General features: G+C 35.9%; 1 protein-coding gene across 3 annotated transcripts in view; it reads right to left on the bottom strand.

Moving 5' to 3' along the window:
• Nucleotides 1-19137, bottom strand: part of NKAIN2 (sodium/potassium transporting ATPase interacting 2) — a gene marked incomplete at both ends in the record, with an annotated part of 907688 nt that overhangs the window by 151661 nt on the left and 736890 nt on the right. For 2 of the 3 annotated variants that reach the window (XM_084228814.1, XM_084228815.1), the window contains one exon: nucleotides 16028-16228. The exons of the other annotated variant lie outside the window; for it this stretch is intronic. In XM_084228814.1, coding sequence (XP_084084940.1) covers nucleotides 16028-16228 — 201 coding nt within the window. The remainder of the gene's footprint in view (nucleotides 1-16027; nucleotides 16229-19137) is intronic. 3 annotated transcript variants of the gene reach the window in all.

Here is a 19137-nt window from a genome sequence, read left to right on the forward strand (position 1 = left end):
GAACAGGATAGAAAGTCTAGAAAGACACCTAAACACACGTCTATCTTCAACAAGGGCATCAAGAATACTCAGTGGGGAAAGGCTCATCTCTTTAATAAATGGTATTGGAAAAATAGGATATCCACAAACAAAATAATGAAATTGTAACCCTGCACACCATACAAAAAAAATCAACTCAAAATGGATTAAATACTTAAACATATAATCTAAAATCATAGAACACTTTGATGAAAGCAGAGGAAAAATATGTCATAACATTGGACTTGCCAGTGACTTCTAGGTTGACACTGAAATCACAAACCAACAAAAGGAAAAACAGACAAGTGGGACTACATCAATTTATAAGGCTTTTACAAGGAAACAATCTGTAGAGTAAAAAGACAACCTATAGAATGGGAGAAAAAATTTGAAAGCCATCTATCTGATTAGGGATGCATCTTTAAATTAGGGATGCATCTTGTAAATACAAGGAATGCCTACAACTCAATAACAAAAAACCTGATAACTCAATTAAAAACCAGGTAAAGGTCTTGGACACACATTTCTTTATAGAAGACATGCAAATAGCTAACAAGTATGTGAACAAATGCTCAATCTCTCTAAGAATCAGGGAACTATAAATCAAAACTAGAAGTATCACCTCCCAAAAGTCAAGATAACTAGTAACCAAAATAATAATAATAATAATGAAGTATTGAGGAGAATGTGGTTCAGTTGGAACTCTTGTGGACAGTTGGTGAGAAGTATAGCTGTATTGAAAACCAGTATAGCAGTTTCACCAAAAATTAAAAAGTGGGATTACCATAGGATCAAGGAACCTTACCCTGGAGATTTATCCAAAAGTATTTAAAAAAGGATCTCAAAGAGATGTATGCCATTGTATATTCAGAACAGCCAAGATGTGGAAACAATCTAAATTTCCATTGACAGATACATAAATAAAATGTGACGTATACATATGGTGGAGTATTACCCAGCCTTAAAAAGGAAATACTGCCATATTCAATAAATAACATGGAGGCACCTTAAAGACTTATGCTAAATAAAAGAAGCCAGAAATAGGACAAATGTTGCATGATTTCACTTATGTGAGGTATTTAAAGTTGTCAAACTTAGAAGCAGAATGGTGTTTGCCAGGTACTGGGAAATTGGGAGATGCTGTTCCATAACCACAGCATTTCAGTCATGCAAGATGAAAAAGTTCTAGAAATCTGCTGTGCAGGTATGCACATATAAGGCTTTTTCTCTAGATCCTTTAAACAGAGTTTCAATCATCTGAGAGAGTGAATCCCTTTCTTTGCTATCCACATTCTTTTTTTTTTTTAATCTTCTCCAATATCTAGTTACATCTACCCTACTCAGGCTTCTTCCTTATTCCATACTCACTACGCCTTAGGGTCAAAGATTTACTCTATATTGTCTTTGAATATTTCCCAGAGAGGACTGAAGAATATTTGATATGCAACAGTTCCTCCAATAAGGATGTTTTGTTCAATGTCAATTCGTTATATTGATGAGGAAAAAAAGAAATCCCTGCCAACACTGAGGAAAATGTTATTCAAGGCCCTGCTTTCCTAAGTTATTTGGCTTAAAGTTGCAGTTTCCAAGAACCTATCCAAGGTAAGGAAAGATTGACAGTACTGTACTGTAATTATTCACTTAAGATTACTGAAGATCACTCCAACTGACTCTTACTTTTATGGAACTCAAAGCTGCTTCAACTAGAGGTTCTCTTTTGTTCTTTGGAACTAAAGATATTTTTCTTCTTCCAAAGTTTCAACCATATAGTTAAAAGTACTGCTCAAAGTCATATAGAAGAAAATTGACTGATTGACAAGGATTCACAAGCAGACATAATTAATCAAAAACCCAGTATGGGAGTTTTTCCAGAAAACTCCAGTTACTGTGTTAGAAAGGTGAAAGAGATAGAAATAGTTCCCACATTAAACACTCCTGCAGATGACATTGGCAGAAATTTAGTTTATGTCCAATATTCAAGTCATCATGTTGATGATGAAAGTGAAGATAATGGATGAAACTTAGTTTCCTGGCTCAGAGGATTTGATTTCCTCTATTACCTGGAGGCACGCATCATTGCAGACTTGTAATTCCTTCATCTCACCTCTTCCAGTCTTAGTTCAATATCTACAAGTCCTACTAAAGGGTGTTAATGAGGCACAAAAGGATGGTAAATGGGTGCTTCTCCTTCAGACTAAGAATCTAGTCAGTGACAGAGGAGTTAAGAATGACATTCCAGTTCACCTCCTAAATCTTTATAACAGTTTCTTCTTTCTTTTAAAAATGTGTTCACTGTCCGGAAGATAACATAATACTGTATAACAATTGGTCACCTACCTAATGTTAAAGGTACCTAGCCCTCTCTGTACTTAAAATGACCTCAATTTGTAACCATCTGGATCACCTCCAGAGCCATCCATAATTTAATTATGTTCATCCAAGCTCACCTAGAAGAATGCAAAAATAAAATGATGACTTTGGTTTGTGAGGTCAAAATCAGTAGCCGTTAAGAGAATGAGATTTTTAAATCTAGAAAAAAAAAAAAAACCAAGAACTTAAAATATCCCTTGTATCAGTCTCAAAATTCTAGATATTGTGACAATGCAGATACAGTGGAACTTTATCATGATGCTCTATATAGCTTTAAAGACTGGAAAGTTAATATCCAATGCAAGAACTGACAATAAATTAGGTTAAGAGTGAAAAAATCCGCTTTCAGAGTATCTAGGACTTCTGTGGCATGTTCAGAGGGGCAGACAGACCCTGAAGAAGGACTGAAATAGATGAAAGCTGTAGATGAGAAGAAAATCCTACATAAACCAAGTGTATGCATTTTTCTAATCATGTCATTGGCATCATGTAAATGCCAGACACCATTTTATATACAGCTTTAGATATAGCAGATGTTGGCATTTAAGTATAGGTTGCTATGAGAGAAAATTGCCCTTGAATGGAAGAGGAAGTTTACTGGCAGAGAAAAATGATTTTCCCGGTTAAGTTATAACCCCAGTAATAGAATTGTTTTCAACCAAAGGTTGTGGGGTGGGAAAGAGGAGAGATATAATGACACCTCAATTCCCATCTAAAAAAGAAAGAAAATCAGCTTCAGTTTAAATTGCGGATGTGTGGGTTGTATACATAGAACCTTCTCCTCCCTCTCTTCTCAAACCTCAAGGCTTCATGTTAAATGGAACAAATCACATCCTTCGTGGTTCTGCTCTGTTTGGTACAGCTGCTTGCTGCAGGTGGTGCCCTAAAAATATATTGTTTGTTTATTTTGCAATATAGCAGTCTGCAGAGTGGTACCTAAAAGTGCAACAGCTCCCTTCTTTTTCTGTCATTGAACCAAATGATGAAAGACTAAGACCTCTGCCAAACCTAGCATGAAAAGGCCCAACTAAGAGGCACAGGTAGTGCTTGAGGCTCCGTTCCTGAGAAGTTCCATTTTCTTTGGATTCATGAAGCAAAGCTGACAAGCAAACTATCTGTCATCAAAGCCTCTGACTGGGTTTCAGTGAAGCAAAGCCAAGTAACAAACTGCCTTTGTTGGGAGAATCATTGTGCTTCTCTGGAGATTAACATCTGTAAGCATATGGTTTAAGGGAAAAAATAGTCTATAATGGATTACAAAAAAGAAAATAAGTATGAAGATCAATCTCAGGTAAATACTCATGCAGATATGTTTAAACAGAGCCTTCAATGATTTTTTGATTTATAATTTAAATGACCAAATAATTTTTCGAGCTATATTGGCAGGATACTCAGAATTAATCCTGCTTGCTTCACAGAGTTGTTGAACACAGCACAATAACTTAGATGTTATACATACAATAGTTAAAATAGTGATGCACTTATGCTTTACTAATATTTTAAACTTTACTGCACTGATTGATCTTTACCCCCGTCACCCCCCCCACACACACACTCACACACACACACACACACACACACACACACACACATCTCCAGGGTTATATTTCCAGGGTTAAATGAGTACAGGGATCACTGATGGTAATGAGCCATGCTAATCAACCTCCGGCAAGGCATTGTTTACTGTAAAAATCTTACTTGAAACAAATGAGGCTTATGAAGAATTTGAAGCTGTAGAATACAAAACCCAAGTGGTCGCTGGAATATTTTACTACATCAAGGTGCGAGTAGGTGATAATCGTTACGTTCACCTGAAGGTCTTCAGAGGTCTTCAGCGAGATAAGGGTGTGTCACTTTCTGGTTATCAGACTGACAAAAGCAAGGATGATGAGCTGACGGGCTTTTAAGGTCATGTTCCACAGTGGGTTCTTTGAGTCCTTCCACGGGCTCTGTGTTCACGACCCCAGCTAATAACTGAAATGAATACATTGATTTCATCAAAAAAAATCTTACTTGATATCGATAGGATGTGATGAATAGATTTTGTAATCTAATAGATGAATGATAAAATGAAATAGGTGGAGGAATTTTCTAGAAAAACCTCAAAAATATTGAGTTTAGCTTCTGGCAATCAAATAACTAATGTTTCTCTAAAATTTAGTGACTTAGAAGGTGGTTGGATTATTAACATGGAGGGTAAATGGCACCAGAAGAGCGAAAACGATTCCAACCTTTACAAACAGGGATGATGTTTGTCAAGACAATGATGTAACAGAAGTAATGGCTTGAAGGGGTCAGTGTCAGCTCACTGTCAGGTAGAGAGAGACGGATAAATGGAAGAAGGCAAGATGAATTTAAAAAAATTAAATAATACATCTAAGGCTGAATCAAAAGTGGGAAGTGAAGGATAGAGCAAGTGGCCAGATTCTGAAGCAAAGTGCTGACCATTTTAAGGGAAGAGGAAAATTCCAACAGACTGGAGACAGGGGAAAAAAGAGAGAGACAGGTTAACTTCCACTGTAGAATGGTGACCTGCATTTCCTGACTGGAGACCAGGTTGCTCATATCAGAGCTCCAGATATAACCTGATGAGTGGAGGTCACTGCCCATAACTTTCTCATTACTAAGACATCATTCTCCCAAATATCTACATGGTCCAACTCTCACCGTACTCAGAACTTAGCTGAAAAATCACCTATCATGTGGTGGCATACATCTGAAGAGGTATGAACCTATTCCCTTAAATCATAAAGAGTTGTAAACCAACATTCCTTCAATCTAAAAAAGTTAGAGAAAAAAAAATCATGCTCATAAACTGTATATTTTACAATCGATGAGAACACAAGATTTGAGATTTCATAGGATTTGTAATGTTCTGCAATAAAGAATTCATTATGAAAAATGTTTAAAATTAGCTATGAGAGTGGCCTTCCTTGATCATCCTCTGGTAGCTCTCTTTTACCTTATCCTGCTTTATTCTTCAGTAGAACATTAATATGGTACATATCACACACACACACACACACACACACACACACACCTGTCTCTTTTCATAAGAAATAAGAATTTGAGTTCCATGAGAGTAGAGAGGCGCTCAGTGAGAACTTCATCAGTGACTGAATGAATGCAAACCTGTTTTTCTTTCCAAGGAGTTGAAAACATGGGAGAACAGAATGCTTTTTAATTTGGATCTTTAGATTGACTCTATGAAATTCTTAGTCACCATTTGCAGGATACACATTTTTAAAAAAGATTTATTTATGCATACAAGAACTGGGGTACAGGCCAGAGGTGTGGGGGGTGAGAAGATTCACCAGAGACAGAATGGGGAGCAGAACAGGCAGATAGACTGAAATACACTGCTGAAGGGAGCAACAGGTGAGGCAGGAGAGGTCTGCTGTGCCATGTGGGTCACCTTCCTGCCTGACTGGGGATGGAACTCGAGCTGCAGAGGCTTTGGATAGCTTCATCACAGTGCTGTGCTTAACCCCTTGAGCCACTGGGGGGCCCCTGGGATACACATTTTTAGCTAATGGTGAGTTGTGGTGTCTGACTTAACTAAATCACTGATTGTCTTTTTTAATCGAATGATTGACTTGGCTTGTGTCATTATACAACAGTTCGTTCTCTCTCCCAAAAGCAGAAGGTGGGAGTAGAACCCTTTGACCTGTAGCATACGGTAATAGGAGATGTGCTGAAGCCTTTCTGTATGCCCTTAGGTTTATGTATGAATCCTATAAAGAAAATGTGCATGAGGGTGAGTAAATAATGGAAATGTGTGTTAGCACTAAGTTACATCTAGTAGAAAATTAATAGAATTTCAAGAACTTGTAGTATGACCTACCCATCTGGGTTTGCTCGGGATAGCTGGTCACCATGAGTCCAGTCTCTGATGAAGCTGCTGATACATTAAATGATGAAGATTTTGACCCATTATTTCACCTGCTATCCTGGTGATAATTTGTTACGAGACACAACATTTTGTCAGGTATTTAATCCATTCCTCTATTGGGATGTGTGTTCTCCAATTCAGTCCTAGGTGAATTACCACAGTAACACTGGAGATTTTAAGACCATAATTTTTTTTTTTTTATATTCAAAAGGCAGGTTTATTAGAAAAAGGAGAAAGAACAGTAAAGGATGCTTGCACAGACACAGTGGGCAGAGAGAGCTGTCCCGGAAGGGACAGAATTGCTAAGAGATGCTGGCACAGGCACTGGTGGGCAAGACCATAAATTTAATGCAAACAAAAAATGCGAGCAGCACATGGCTCTATAGTCAGATCCAGATTACAACCATCCAATTAAAGGACAGTAATGGAGTGGCCACCTGACTCTCCCATCTAGTTTTTGTCATCACTTCATTTTTTTAATATCAAGTTTCCTTTGACAACTGGTCTCTAATCTTTCAATTTCTCAGCATCACAGATGTTCCTAAATTTGTGCAATAATCACAGTACTGAAAATGAATACATGAAATAATTATTGAATCAGTGACATGGAATTTTTCTGTACCTCACAGTGAAATTTCAGTTAAAGTTGGTTTTCTCTGTAATATAGTATAGAAGTAATTCAATCTAAACATGGCGTGTGACTAATAGGATGGCATGGAATTACAGCAAATATAATTTGCATTTAGAAATTAAAAAGAAAAATCTATCCATAATTCTGTGACGAAATCAATCAAATTATAAGAAAGAGAGCAGAAAAGCGAAGATAGTGACGGAAGATTGTGAATTTAAAAAAAGGAACAGTTTGTATTTATAAAGTTGCTGATAAGAACCTGATTGATTAGACATAATAATTGCGACTCAACAAAGGAGAGCAGAGCAATGCAGACGTTTCAAAATGTAAAAAGAAATTTTAAAAAACTAAAAGATTCCTGGAGTCACAAAATTGTTTAATTTAGTCTTTGACTCTGGGGCCAGATTTGCAATTTGCTTTAGCCAAAATAATCATGTGACAAATGACTGTTTCATTAAATACTATAAAATATTATATTATGGGGCCTCCCCTGGTGGCGCAGGCGGTTGAGTGCAGCGCTGTGAAGCTGTCTGTAGCCCCTGTAGTGCTGGTTCAATCCCGGCCTACCGGCTGGCGAGAACCACACATAACATACCAGATCTCTCCTGTTGTGCCTGCTGCTCCCCTCAGCAGTGTATTTCGTCAGTCTGCCTGTTCTGTTCCCCACTCTGTCTCTGGTGAATCCTCTCACCCTCCCGCGCATCTGGCCCATACCCCGGTTCTTGTATAAATAAATAAATCTTTAAAAATATATATTATATATAATATTATGAATTAAGTCAGGAGAAGATTATAAGTGAGTGAAAAGCTGTGGTCCTGACTCTCAGGGTTACTACCTTTTTTTTTAAAGATTTATTTATTTATGCATACAAGAACTGGGGTATAGGCCAGAGGTGTGGGGGTGAGAGGATTCACCAGGGGCAGAGTGAGGAACAGAACAGGTAGATTGACTGAAATATACTGCTGTGGGAAACAGCAGGCGAGTTAGGATAGGTCTGCTGTGCCATGTGGGTATCTCCCTGGCCGGGGATTGAACTCATGCTGCAGTGGCTGTGGATAGACTCATAGGTTGGTCTTAACCATTTGCTATGTGAGAGGAGTTTAACAAGGAGTGGGAGTCAGGACAAATGTGATAGTAACAAATGTTAGAGTCAAGACAAAAGCAGCCACAAAGTCACAACGACAGGAATAGGCAAGAGACCAATGAAGACTAGGAATCATATATTCAGTTGTGTAGAAAAGATGTGTGCATTGAGAATAGTAGTTTTAGGTTCTATTTATAGGGTTGGTAAAAAGCAAAAGGTACAGAAGGAATATTACAGATGGTTCTTTTGCTACTATGTAAACACTATTTAGATTAAGTATATTTGCTCATCTTTTTCACTAAGTATAATATGCTAAACAATAAATTATCCTTCATACTATAGCTGTCATTATAAATCATCTCTATATCCTTCCTTTGAGAATGTCTTGCTATTATTTGAAAACACTAGCACATTTCACTATTATTATACTATCACTGTGTTTAGAACTTCTTGTAAAGAGAAAATTGACATGAAGACAGGTTTCATAAAATTTTTTTTTAGTATAGTAATGGATCGTGGCTGAAAAGACATCCTCAAAGACAATATTAGATACTATAAAAGAAGAGGTTAACCTTTTCTCAAGACCAAGAGCTTACCAAGTTTTCCAAAAGATACTCTATGTTAGTATATTATACATTCCATTTTTCTTTCTGAAATAAATTATGATTTAGTAGACTTTACTTATTTCTTTCTCAAATAGTTTTGTGATTATAAAACTTAGTATAAGAAATGGGATTGTATATGGTCCATTGCACATTACTCTGTGCAGAAAATTTAAACTTAAATCTCATATGTTAAAGAAAACACAATTATTGGTGATTTATTATAGGCTATAATCCTCCGTATTTTAAATGTACTGATATTTTTATTCTATGATATTTCCAAGCCTTCTCATAGATGGTATGATACAATGTTTCATGGGTAAGCAGACTTTTCAAATATTGCTCATAGGAGCATATACTGCACACTGATGATAACGTTGATAGGGGATAAAACTTGCCCCTGTGTAGGCTAGTATGTTGGTACACTAAATAGTATCACACTGGTTTTAAGAAGCATAGTTACATCTTGGGAATAAGTAAACTTAGTAGGATATAGCTTATTTTCACATATCACTGTGAATTAGCCTGGAAAAAATTTATAGTATTCTCTTGAACAGTGGAAGAAACTGAGTTAAGGAGAAAAGAAATAATATCACCTTTATTGTTTTCAAAGCAATTTCTTAAACATTATCTCATTCATTTCATAATTATAAAATAGGTTATTATACAGTTGGGTATAAGATTTAAAGGTTGTTGCTCCCAGACTGTGAATATTTTACCTTATATTTCTGAATTTAAATGTAGGGAATACCAGAGAATATTAAAGTTAAAAAATCTTAGATTAAATTTGACACTAGAGGCTATTCCTGCACTCGGCTTGTTCATTAATTCACAGCGCTACTCACCAAAATAAAGGGAACTATCAGGAATTAAGGAAAATAAAATAATAAAGGACCACTTAACTGACTGTTCAGTGTTAGTTTTTATCAAAACTTAATTACCATCGGTGGCAAAGACATCAGTTTGAACACAGCATTTGAATGTATTCAAATGACTTTGCTATTGTCTAGTGGAATTGATAATTGGTTAGAAAGTTAAACATGTGACCATTTCTGAAGTATCAATGGGCTCTTAATATTTCTTACTATTCAGGACTAAATCTAATTGAAGTTCTAAAATTCATATGAGGAATGTTGTTCATATGTTTTGCAGCACTCAATTGTGCCAAGAAATCATCTTTCTTCATTCTATTTACTACCTTTATTCTTCTATTTCAGTAACTTTGTCATTGAGAAAATTCCATTTACCCTGAAAATTCCATTTACTCATACTTTTGTAGATATTTATTTATAAGCTATTTCTGTGTTACAAAAAGGAAAATCACATTGATTTTATTTATTGGTTTACTACCTTTGATAAGTACATCTGTATATCTGAGTACCCAGGAGAATTAAGACTTAAAACAGCATGATAATAACTGAAAACAACCAGCATAGCTGTTGATTCAACATGTAATCTGAGAAAGAAAGGCAGAGCTTGTCTTTCTGTCCATTTTCCATTGCAGGTGACAAGCAGTTTTGTCCTAAGAAGAAATCTACTGTATGGTCTTAGACACTGGAGTAGAGTAGAAGACTGAGCTTTCAGTTCCAGTAGCTCCAAGTGACAGAGTAGACACAGTGTAGGAGATGGAGTAGACACAGTATGAGTAACTGATGACAGCTGTTATCTCACCAACTTGACCCTGCAGTGCCAGAAGGGAAATGAGTCAAAAGGACCATAAAGGAGCTGATGGAGCTAATGGAGCAATTATAATGGCGATACCATTTTGATATTACAGAATCATCTTCTCTGACCAAATGCCATAGGTGTTTTTGAACAATTCAGGACATTTGAGGGATTAATAGTGGAGGTAAAGAGAAGGCACTAATATTGCTGGTGAGAATTTTGAAAATTACATTCACCTAGACCCTAGCCCCTGCATAAAGGCACTACAATTTCCAGAAGTAAGTCATGTTTATGATAATCTTTTATACAACTAAGTAGAGAAGGCAATTTCTATTCTTAGACAGTATTAAGAGCCACAACTTTAGAACAGTGACCTTCAGGCATCTCTATTACCACAGGTCCCAAAAAAAGATTTTAAAAATTCACTTAAATATACACATGAAAACTATATTACTTGTGAATGCAGCAGTAACTGGGTATCAGCTCATCCCATTTCCCCATTCATCTCTTTAAAATGATGAAAAATCATAATTTAGATATAATATTTACCAATATTCTAGGCTACATGAAAATCAGGACTCAAACTTTGACAATCAAATCTTTGTGAATAAGTGTTTCCAGATTAAAGGAGTAGAACACCTTGTGAGAAATAAGGCCATCCACTCTCATGCATGCACCACAGACTCCTTCAACATCCAATGAAATTCCCATATGTCATTTCCAACACAACTTCAGATCATCTTGTACAAAGGCATTTCATCTCAATGGTATGCCTAGACAAGTGTTAGTAAGCCAAATGACAACCATATATAACTAATTGGGAATAACTGGAAATATCTTTGACTCCATTCATCCAAGGCCACATATTTTATTTTTCATTTTTTCCACCATAATCTGTTAAACAATGAATTCCATCATTCCATGTATGCTGCACAGTACAGGGATATAACTGAAGGTTAAACTTGACAGTGAACTTATTTTGAGCTATGAAAACTGTAGCAGGTATTAGAACATTTTGTAAAATCTTCTATGATTTTCCTGCTAATTTGAATATGGTTTCTTAACTCATTTTAATAGTTTCAGCAAATAGTAAGATTATTTACATTTTAAATAAAATCTTCCAAAAAGAAACCAGCAGCCAATCTACTATGGACTTGGAAGTATGTCTGAAGTAGTGGAAATAAGCAAAAGCAAATAAAAGAAAGCAAAACCCAGCAATTTTGGTTGGCAAAGTTTATACTAAGTTTAGAGATAATCATCTTTGGAGGTAGTTGAGAAAAGAGAGATTGAGTATTTTTCTTCAATGAATCAATTTTTTACATATATTTTAAAATATAAACTTACTTCAGTTGTTATTATGACAAATGTTTTCCATTATAGCTTCATATAGTTACATTTCTATGTACAGCATCCTCCCTTTTTGTGGAATTGGCTACAGGAAGTGAGGTATTATGACTGCATAACAAATATGAGGCACATACACCTTCATTTCCCTCACCTGTGGAAAATAGAGCTACTCAATCATAGCACTCTATCACTGAGGAGCTTTGAATTTTAGGGTTTCAAGAATCCATTACCAATCAGCTGTTGCTGGCAGGTTGGTTGAAGCCTATTTCCTATCTTTGGTACCAGAGAAAACTTCAGCTCAGCATGCCCATCCACCCTATTTACTAGCTGAGGCATCTTGAAAAGAATTTTAACCTATTCTGGTGCTTTCAAAGTTGATATACAAGTCAACAGAGTTAATTCCTATGAACACATTTTTGTAAGCCATGCAGTTGTAGCAATAACACATTGTTTGAAGAAATCAGATTAATTTTTTTGTAATGTGAATAACATCATCTTTCTAGTTAATCTGACTCTGCACGCATATTTTATCTATTTTTGTAAGTGTAGATTATTTATTTTTGGTTTTATTAAACCAAGCACACCTGCACTCCTTTTGAATTTGGTATCTGATACTAAGATGCTTCTGGAAGAGAAGAAAGCTTGAAATCTCACACCTGGCTCATCATTATGGGGTTCTGGCAGTCCTTTCTGCTCGGCTGTGTGATTAATAGCCCCTCTTCCCAATTATGTGGATATTATACTCATCTTCCTTTGACTGTAGATGGCTGTAGATAGCTTATGTATGTGTGATGCAAATGTGGGCTTTGTGAATGCTAATTTCAAAATCAGCCAGGAGTTGATTGGCAGAAAACCGAACAACAGGGTGACAGGCTTGCCAGGGGTCAGAAATCTGAAAGAAAGGCTGAGTGAAGGTGGAGAAAAAGAGCTGTAGAGATTTGCAGTTAATCAGGAGCAGTAGCTAGGAGAGCAGCAGTTTATAAAAGCAGATTTAAGCCAAATATCCAGGAAAAGAGGGCAGCTTCAAAGAAACAATGAGAAGAGTGAAAGTTTAACTGACTTTACAAAAAAAAAAAAAAAAAAAAAAACAAACAAAAACCCTAACAGGATGGAACTAAGAAGCCAAGATTATGCCACAAATGCACAAACTGTATTGTCTTCTGACTAGATCCCCAATATGCCTGTGTGCACTTGGCGTGGTCCTGAAGAATCTTGCCCCATTTTTGTGTGTGACATTCTCAAGGTCAAGGATCTTTTCTTTAGTTTCTTTACATGCCATCAAAGGGATAAGTGCACTGTGGGTATATTCATTGGACCAGATAGAACTGAACATTGGATGATCTGGTGATGATTTGCATAACATGAAAAGGGGTGGAAGAGAGAATCAAGACACTGCTTTATCCCGGTTAATGACAGAAGTGATCAGAATGAGGAGAGGAATACTCAGTTGGAAGACTTCCAATGTCTAGATGGAGGAAATTATCCAAGTTAAGCCCCACTTTGGTTTATACCTTAAATCTCCAGTTACCATTTGCTATATTTTCTGCATAGCAGATGCTTTTAGCTCAAGGCTGGCTAGACAATAGCAGCCAATAGCAGAGTGTGTGTGGAAACGTCTCCAGGCAATGGCTTGGGTACACAGTTGCTACCTTACTTGCAGGTGATACACAGTCGGCATTGTAAAAGAAAGATACCCCCCGGAAGGAAGAACAGGTGGAAAGGGAAGAGGCATAGATGCCAAATCCTGGGATGGCTTACTCTAACAATTTCTCCACTCCATTGGGGGCAATGTAGACAGGAAAAGCAAAAGCCAGTAGCTTGAAATATTGGTCACATCTGTTCTCAGGGACACTCCATCCATCTTTGCACTCTAACCACTTTGCCTTTACAGAAGGTTTTTACTTATGTAAAAATACTTCTTCTGTGACAATATTAGCCTCAACATATGCTTACATGCCCCAATGTATTTTTCGGCAAATTATCTGTGTGCCAAAATGTTATGTGGGATTTAATAAAAATGTGAATATAGTTGATGATACACATATTAATTCAATCACATCTCTAAAATTATCACACATAATTATTCATGCACATAAATGACATCTTTACAACATGCTTGGCATAGGAATGGAAATTTTCCAAAATGTCTGATTATAGTAAAAAAGGAGTTCCAACAAAGAAATATTTATCTAAAACTCTTAACAGATTTATATGAATAATTTTATCTGTCTCAAATCCCAGAAATATTTTACTTTTCCCATGTAAGAATAAATACTTCATTTAAGTGGTTTTTTTAAATATTTAAGTGGCTAGTTTCATCATAAAATCTAACATTTTATTTCAGGTCAATAAGAATGAACAATTTTAGCATTTAAAACAATTATAGAAAGGTTTGCTTATTGAGAAGTATCTTGTCTACTATCTGTTGGTAAAGTTAAACATTTTGAAGACTAGTCATTTGAAATATTGTATGAGAAAAAATGAAAGATATTAGTTTCACATCTATGCAACATGAAGAATATGAACTTGAAAATGGTACTTTACTCTTACATGTAAATATATCTGAAATCAAAATAAATATTATTTAACATTCATAAAAAGAAGTCACTAAGGTTGGACATTTTGAAAGGAGGTCACTCTGCTCAGTTCAGAACTGAATTCAAATACTGCAGAAATAACTCATTCTGGCTTGTAAATATTTACCCGTCTTGCTTCTTCCCCTCCATTTTGTGATTGGGTGTGACTGTTTGACTAGTTCTAGACATTAAACTGTGAACAGTGAGCTTCTTTTCCCAGTAGGAGAACTTTTGTGCAAAAGATACTCCAAATCTATCCTGCTCTCTGGCACAGCCACCCAGGATGATTCAGGTGGTGGCTGTTTGCTATCCGTGTTCTCTTAGTGACAGGGGTTGGTAGAACTTCTACAAATACACAAAAGAATAACCCTTTGTATTTTTAGCCACATATTTGGAAAGTGTTCATTTAGCCTACAGTAATTTGTGTGTTTACACACACACACACAAACACACACACACAGAGTCCTCATTTAAAAAAAATCTTGTGACTAGGGCCTCCCTGGTGGCACAGGGGTTAAAGTCTCAACATTATCAAACTCTCACCATCCACTGCAGCATAAATTCAATCCATGGCCAGGGAACTAACTCACATGGCGAAGCAGACCTCTCCTGTCTTGCCCACTACTCCCCTCAGCAGTGTAGTTCAGTAGACCTGCCTGTTCTGCTCCCTACTCTGTTTCTGGTGAATCCTCTCACCCCCACCCCCACACCTCTGGCCTACACTCCAGTTCTTATATGCATAAATAAAATAAATCTCTAAAAAAAATCTAGTGACTATGTGTTAATTATATAATCTAATATATACACTCACATATTATTTCTTCAATTCAAGAGAATTTCATGTGAACTAATTGGTGCCATTCTACCCAGTACCTGTTATTTAATTGTTAACTAATATCATTGTCAAAGTAATAAACTGAAGAAAGAGGTAAAAAGTAGACTCTACTTGTATTGTTTGTTGTTAACAATTTTATGATTATGCTCATCGACTGCAGATCTAAAATGGAGTCTAAGAAAGATACATCTAGACTTGAACATATAGTGTCTGTAATGAATAATGGAGATGGAGAATAAAGCTGACTTTACTTTATAAATCCCACAAAAATAAGCATTTAACCTGAGCTAAAGTTCTTCTTGAGAAAGGGATGTGTTTATGTATCTCTTTGTGGTAGCAACAAAATGTAAAACAATGTTCTATATAACAGGCATATTTTATATAAATGTGTTCTACAACTACACAAACACAAGCAGTTATTTATGCCTCCTCATGCCTCCTACTAGAAGGAGGGTTCTTTATTGTGAAAAAAATGACATGACAATCTAGAAGCAGAATTTACAGAAAAGCTGATTTTTTTTAAATGGGGGTGACAATAAAAGATGTTGGATGACACCTTGATGCAACCTAGAAGAAGAGAGGGCAAATAAAGAAGATATGTCCCAGGACCACCTGGGATACACCAGAACAACCAGAAAGAAGATCTTGGGGAGAAAACAGCTATTGAAGTACTATAAACTTATATGTATGAGGATATTATAAAACTTCTCTGAACTTCCCTCAGAAAACTTAGGAAAAAGCCTAACAAAATTCTAGTAAACCTTGACTTAATTTCCTACACAAAATGCTGAAGACACCAGTTTATTTACTGATTGGTAAAGAAAATGGACACTCAGTCCAAATAAGCATGGCTTCTTTGAACCTGACAAATCCCTACTAAAGGTGCCATTAATTAGGACAAAGAAAATAGTTACACTACCCACAGATTCCATTTGTGTGCACTAAATTTGCACAGAAAGAAAACAATTCCAGAAGCGCTAGAAGGAGTTTGGCTATCAACACTTACTGCGAGGACAATCTGGAGGGAACTATGAGCCACTTCTACGTACTGGTACTCCAGAAAACATCCTGAGACAGTGATGTATCGATGGTCTTCTGGGGCCCAGTCTGGAGCTGGTGTCACTGATGTCACCTTACATCCTGGTCCATTCTCCATCCACCAGGATCGGTGCATTGAAATATTAAAAGTCAGGATAAGGTCTGTTTCCTGCAAGAAGGCAATTTATATGAATGAGAATTTATAAATGTCAGTCATCTTATTTGGGCATGATTTGCATTGTTTAGCAATTTGGGGCTTTTTATTTCCTTCCTCTTAGTGTATTTTATAGGCAGAAAGCAAGCATCTAAAGTTAACCTGTCAGATACACCTAGATATTATGTGTCTAAGGATTCCACTATGAAAGTTTGCCTATTATAAACATATTTTATTAGAAAAATTATCAATGATTTACATTAATTGCAATACTGAATATTTGTAAGTGAAGACAGAGCTCACCACCATTACAAAGGGAATGATTTAAATTGCTTTATTATCTTATTTTAAATCTGCTTTTTTCCTCTTTCTTAGAATATATACCCTTTGTAGATTTTAAATAATACAGTTGAACTTCAATTCTGTAACATTTAAAATAATGTGGCTAATGTAAAATTTATAACATCTTTACTTAATAAAACACTACTTATTTTCACCCTTTCTTTTATTTTAGAAAATCAGGGTTTCTTCAGTATTTGTCAACTCCTGATCATAATATTTCGTTATAATATTTCTTAGGAAATATCATTAGCAAATTCATACACAGGAAAGAAAGTAAATCAACAAATCTCTGCATGAATGTCAGGATATTAGGTGATGTGCAACTATAAATGGAATAAAATATAGTTTCAGCATTTAGCTTACATTACATATAAAAAAGGGAGGTTATCAATAGCACATCAGCATAACTTATCGTCCAGGAATAGAATGGCTAAAAGGAATGCATCAAATACATTTTATTATCCAGCAAGTCTTGAAGAAAGATAAATTCTAATAGAATGTATCAGTGACGGAAAATGGAATTATTTGTCTCAGTGATAAAACTGTATGATAGCAGATTCCCAACCATTCTTAAAAATGAGATACTAGATTGACTAGGCAGATTCTGCATAGAAAATATCTTGTTAGGTTTTGTGACCTTGGATCACTCACTTATTCTGAACATATGAAAGGACTGAACTGAAGTGGCCAGGGAATTTTCTGCATATTACATCTTCAGAATTTACTAATCCTACAACTGTATATATGCCCATTTTGACTACTTTCACCCATGTCCTCCAACCCTTGTTCCCCATCCCTGGTAGCCATCAATGCTATTCTCTATTTCTATAAGTCTGAGTTTTTTTTTTTTTTTTAGATTCAACATATAATTAAGATCATATAGTATTTATTTGTCTTTGATATTTCATTTAGCATAAATGCTCTCAAGGTATGTTCATGCTGTCAAAAATGGCAGGATTTCCCTCTTTTTTATTATTAAATTACACACACACACATACACACATACAAGTTTTTCTTTCTAGGTTATCAATATAGTATCCCACCCTTTCTTGTCCTATAAGGTTTCTGCTGAGAAATCTACTGAAAACATAGTGCAGTATTCTTGAAAGATAAAACTTCTTTATAAGTGCACCTTTTGAGATTCTTTCCTTCTCTTTGATTTTTGACAGTACTATTACGTGTTTTAGAGAGGATTTCATTATGTTATTTTATTTGGTTTACTATAAGCTTCATAAACATCAATATCCAAATCTTTCCCAGATTTGGGAAGCTCTTATCCATTATGTCCTTAAATATCTTTTCTGACCCCTTCTCACACCTGTTCTGGAGTGCCAATAGTTTCAATGGTTCTGTTAGTCATGTCTCATATATTATGTAGATTTTCTTCATCTTCTTCATTCTTTATGCATTATTTCCCTATGACTAGATACTTTTTTATGTTCTTATAATAAATTTTATTTTTATATTCCCCATACAATTGCAACCCCCCCATTCTTACCCCAATCCCTCCCCTCCCGCCCCCCACCCCCCAAAAAGTGTCTCTGGTTCATAGTTTTTTGTTGATTTTGATTTTCACTTTCTTATAGTTATTCATTTTCCTGGTCCCTTATTTAAGTTTTCTAGATTCCTGCTATGAGTGAGACCATCTGGTATTTTTCTTTTTCTTTTTGGCTTATTTCACTGAGCATGATCCCTTCCAGTGCCATCCATGTTGCTGCAAATTGCATGTGTTTATCTTTTTTGAATGCTGAGTAATATTCCATGGTATATATGTACCACATCTTCTTGATCCAGTCATCTATTTTTGGGCATTTGGGCTGTTTCCAAAGCTTAGCTATTGTAAACAGTGCTGCTATAAATATAGGTGTGCAGGTGCTCTTTGGAATTGATGTTTCTGTTTCCTTTGGGTAAATACCTAGGAGTGGAATTGCTGGATCATATGGAAGCTCTATGTTTAGTAGGTCAAGAAATCTCCACACAGCTCTCCATAGTGGTTGGACCAGTTTGCACTCCCACCAACAGTGCAGGAGAGTTCCCTTTTCTCCACAACCTCGCCAACATTTGTTGTTGCTAGTTTTTTTAATATGTGCCATTCTCACTGGTGTAAGATGGTATCTCATGGTAGTTTTGATTTGCATTTCCCTGATTACAAGTGATGTTGAACATTTTTTCATATGCCTGTTGGCCATTTGCCCTTCCTCTTCAGAGAAGTTTCTTTTTAGCTCTTCTGCCCATTTTTTGACTGGGTTATTTTCTTTGTTGTTGTTGAGTCTCATCAGCTCTTTGCAGATTTTTGTGATCAGTCCTTTATCATTAGTGTTGGGTGCAAAAAAGTTCTCCCAGTTGGTGGGGTTTCTCTTTGTTTTTGTTATTGTCTCTTTTGCTGTGCAGAAGCTCTTTAATTTGATGTAGTCCCAGCTGTTTATCTTTGCCTTCACTATCACTGCTTTGGGTGATGTATCTGTAAAGATGTCTTTGATGTGCAAATCACATAGTGTTTCGCCTATATTTCCTTCTATATATTTTATGGTTTCAGGTCTTATGTCTAGTTCTTTAATACATTTTGAGTTGATTTTTGTGTA

The sequence above is a fragment of the Talpa europaea genome (genome assembly GCF_964194135.1).
Source record: "Talpa europaea genome assembly, chromosome: 2".
NCBI lineage: Eukaryota > Metazoa > Chordata > Mammalia > Eulipotyphla > Talpidae > Talpa > Talpa europaea.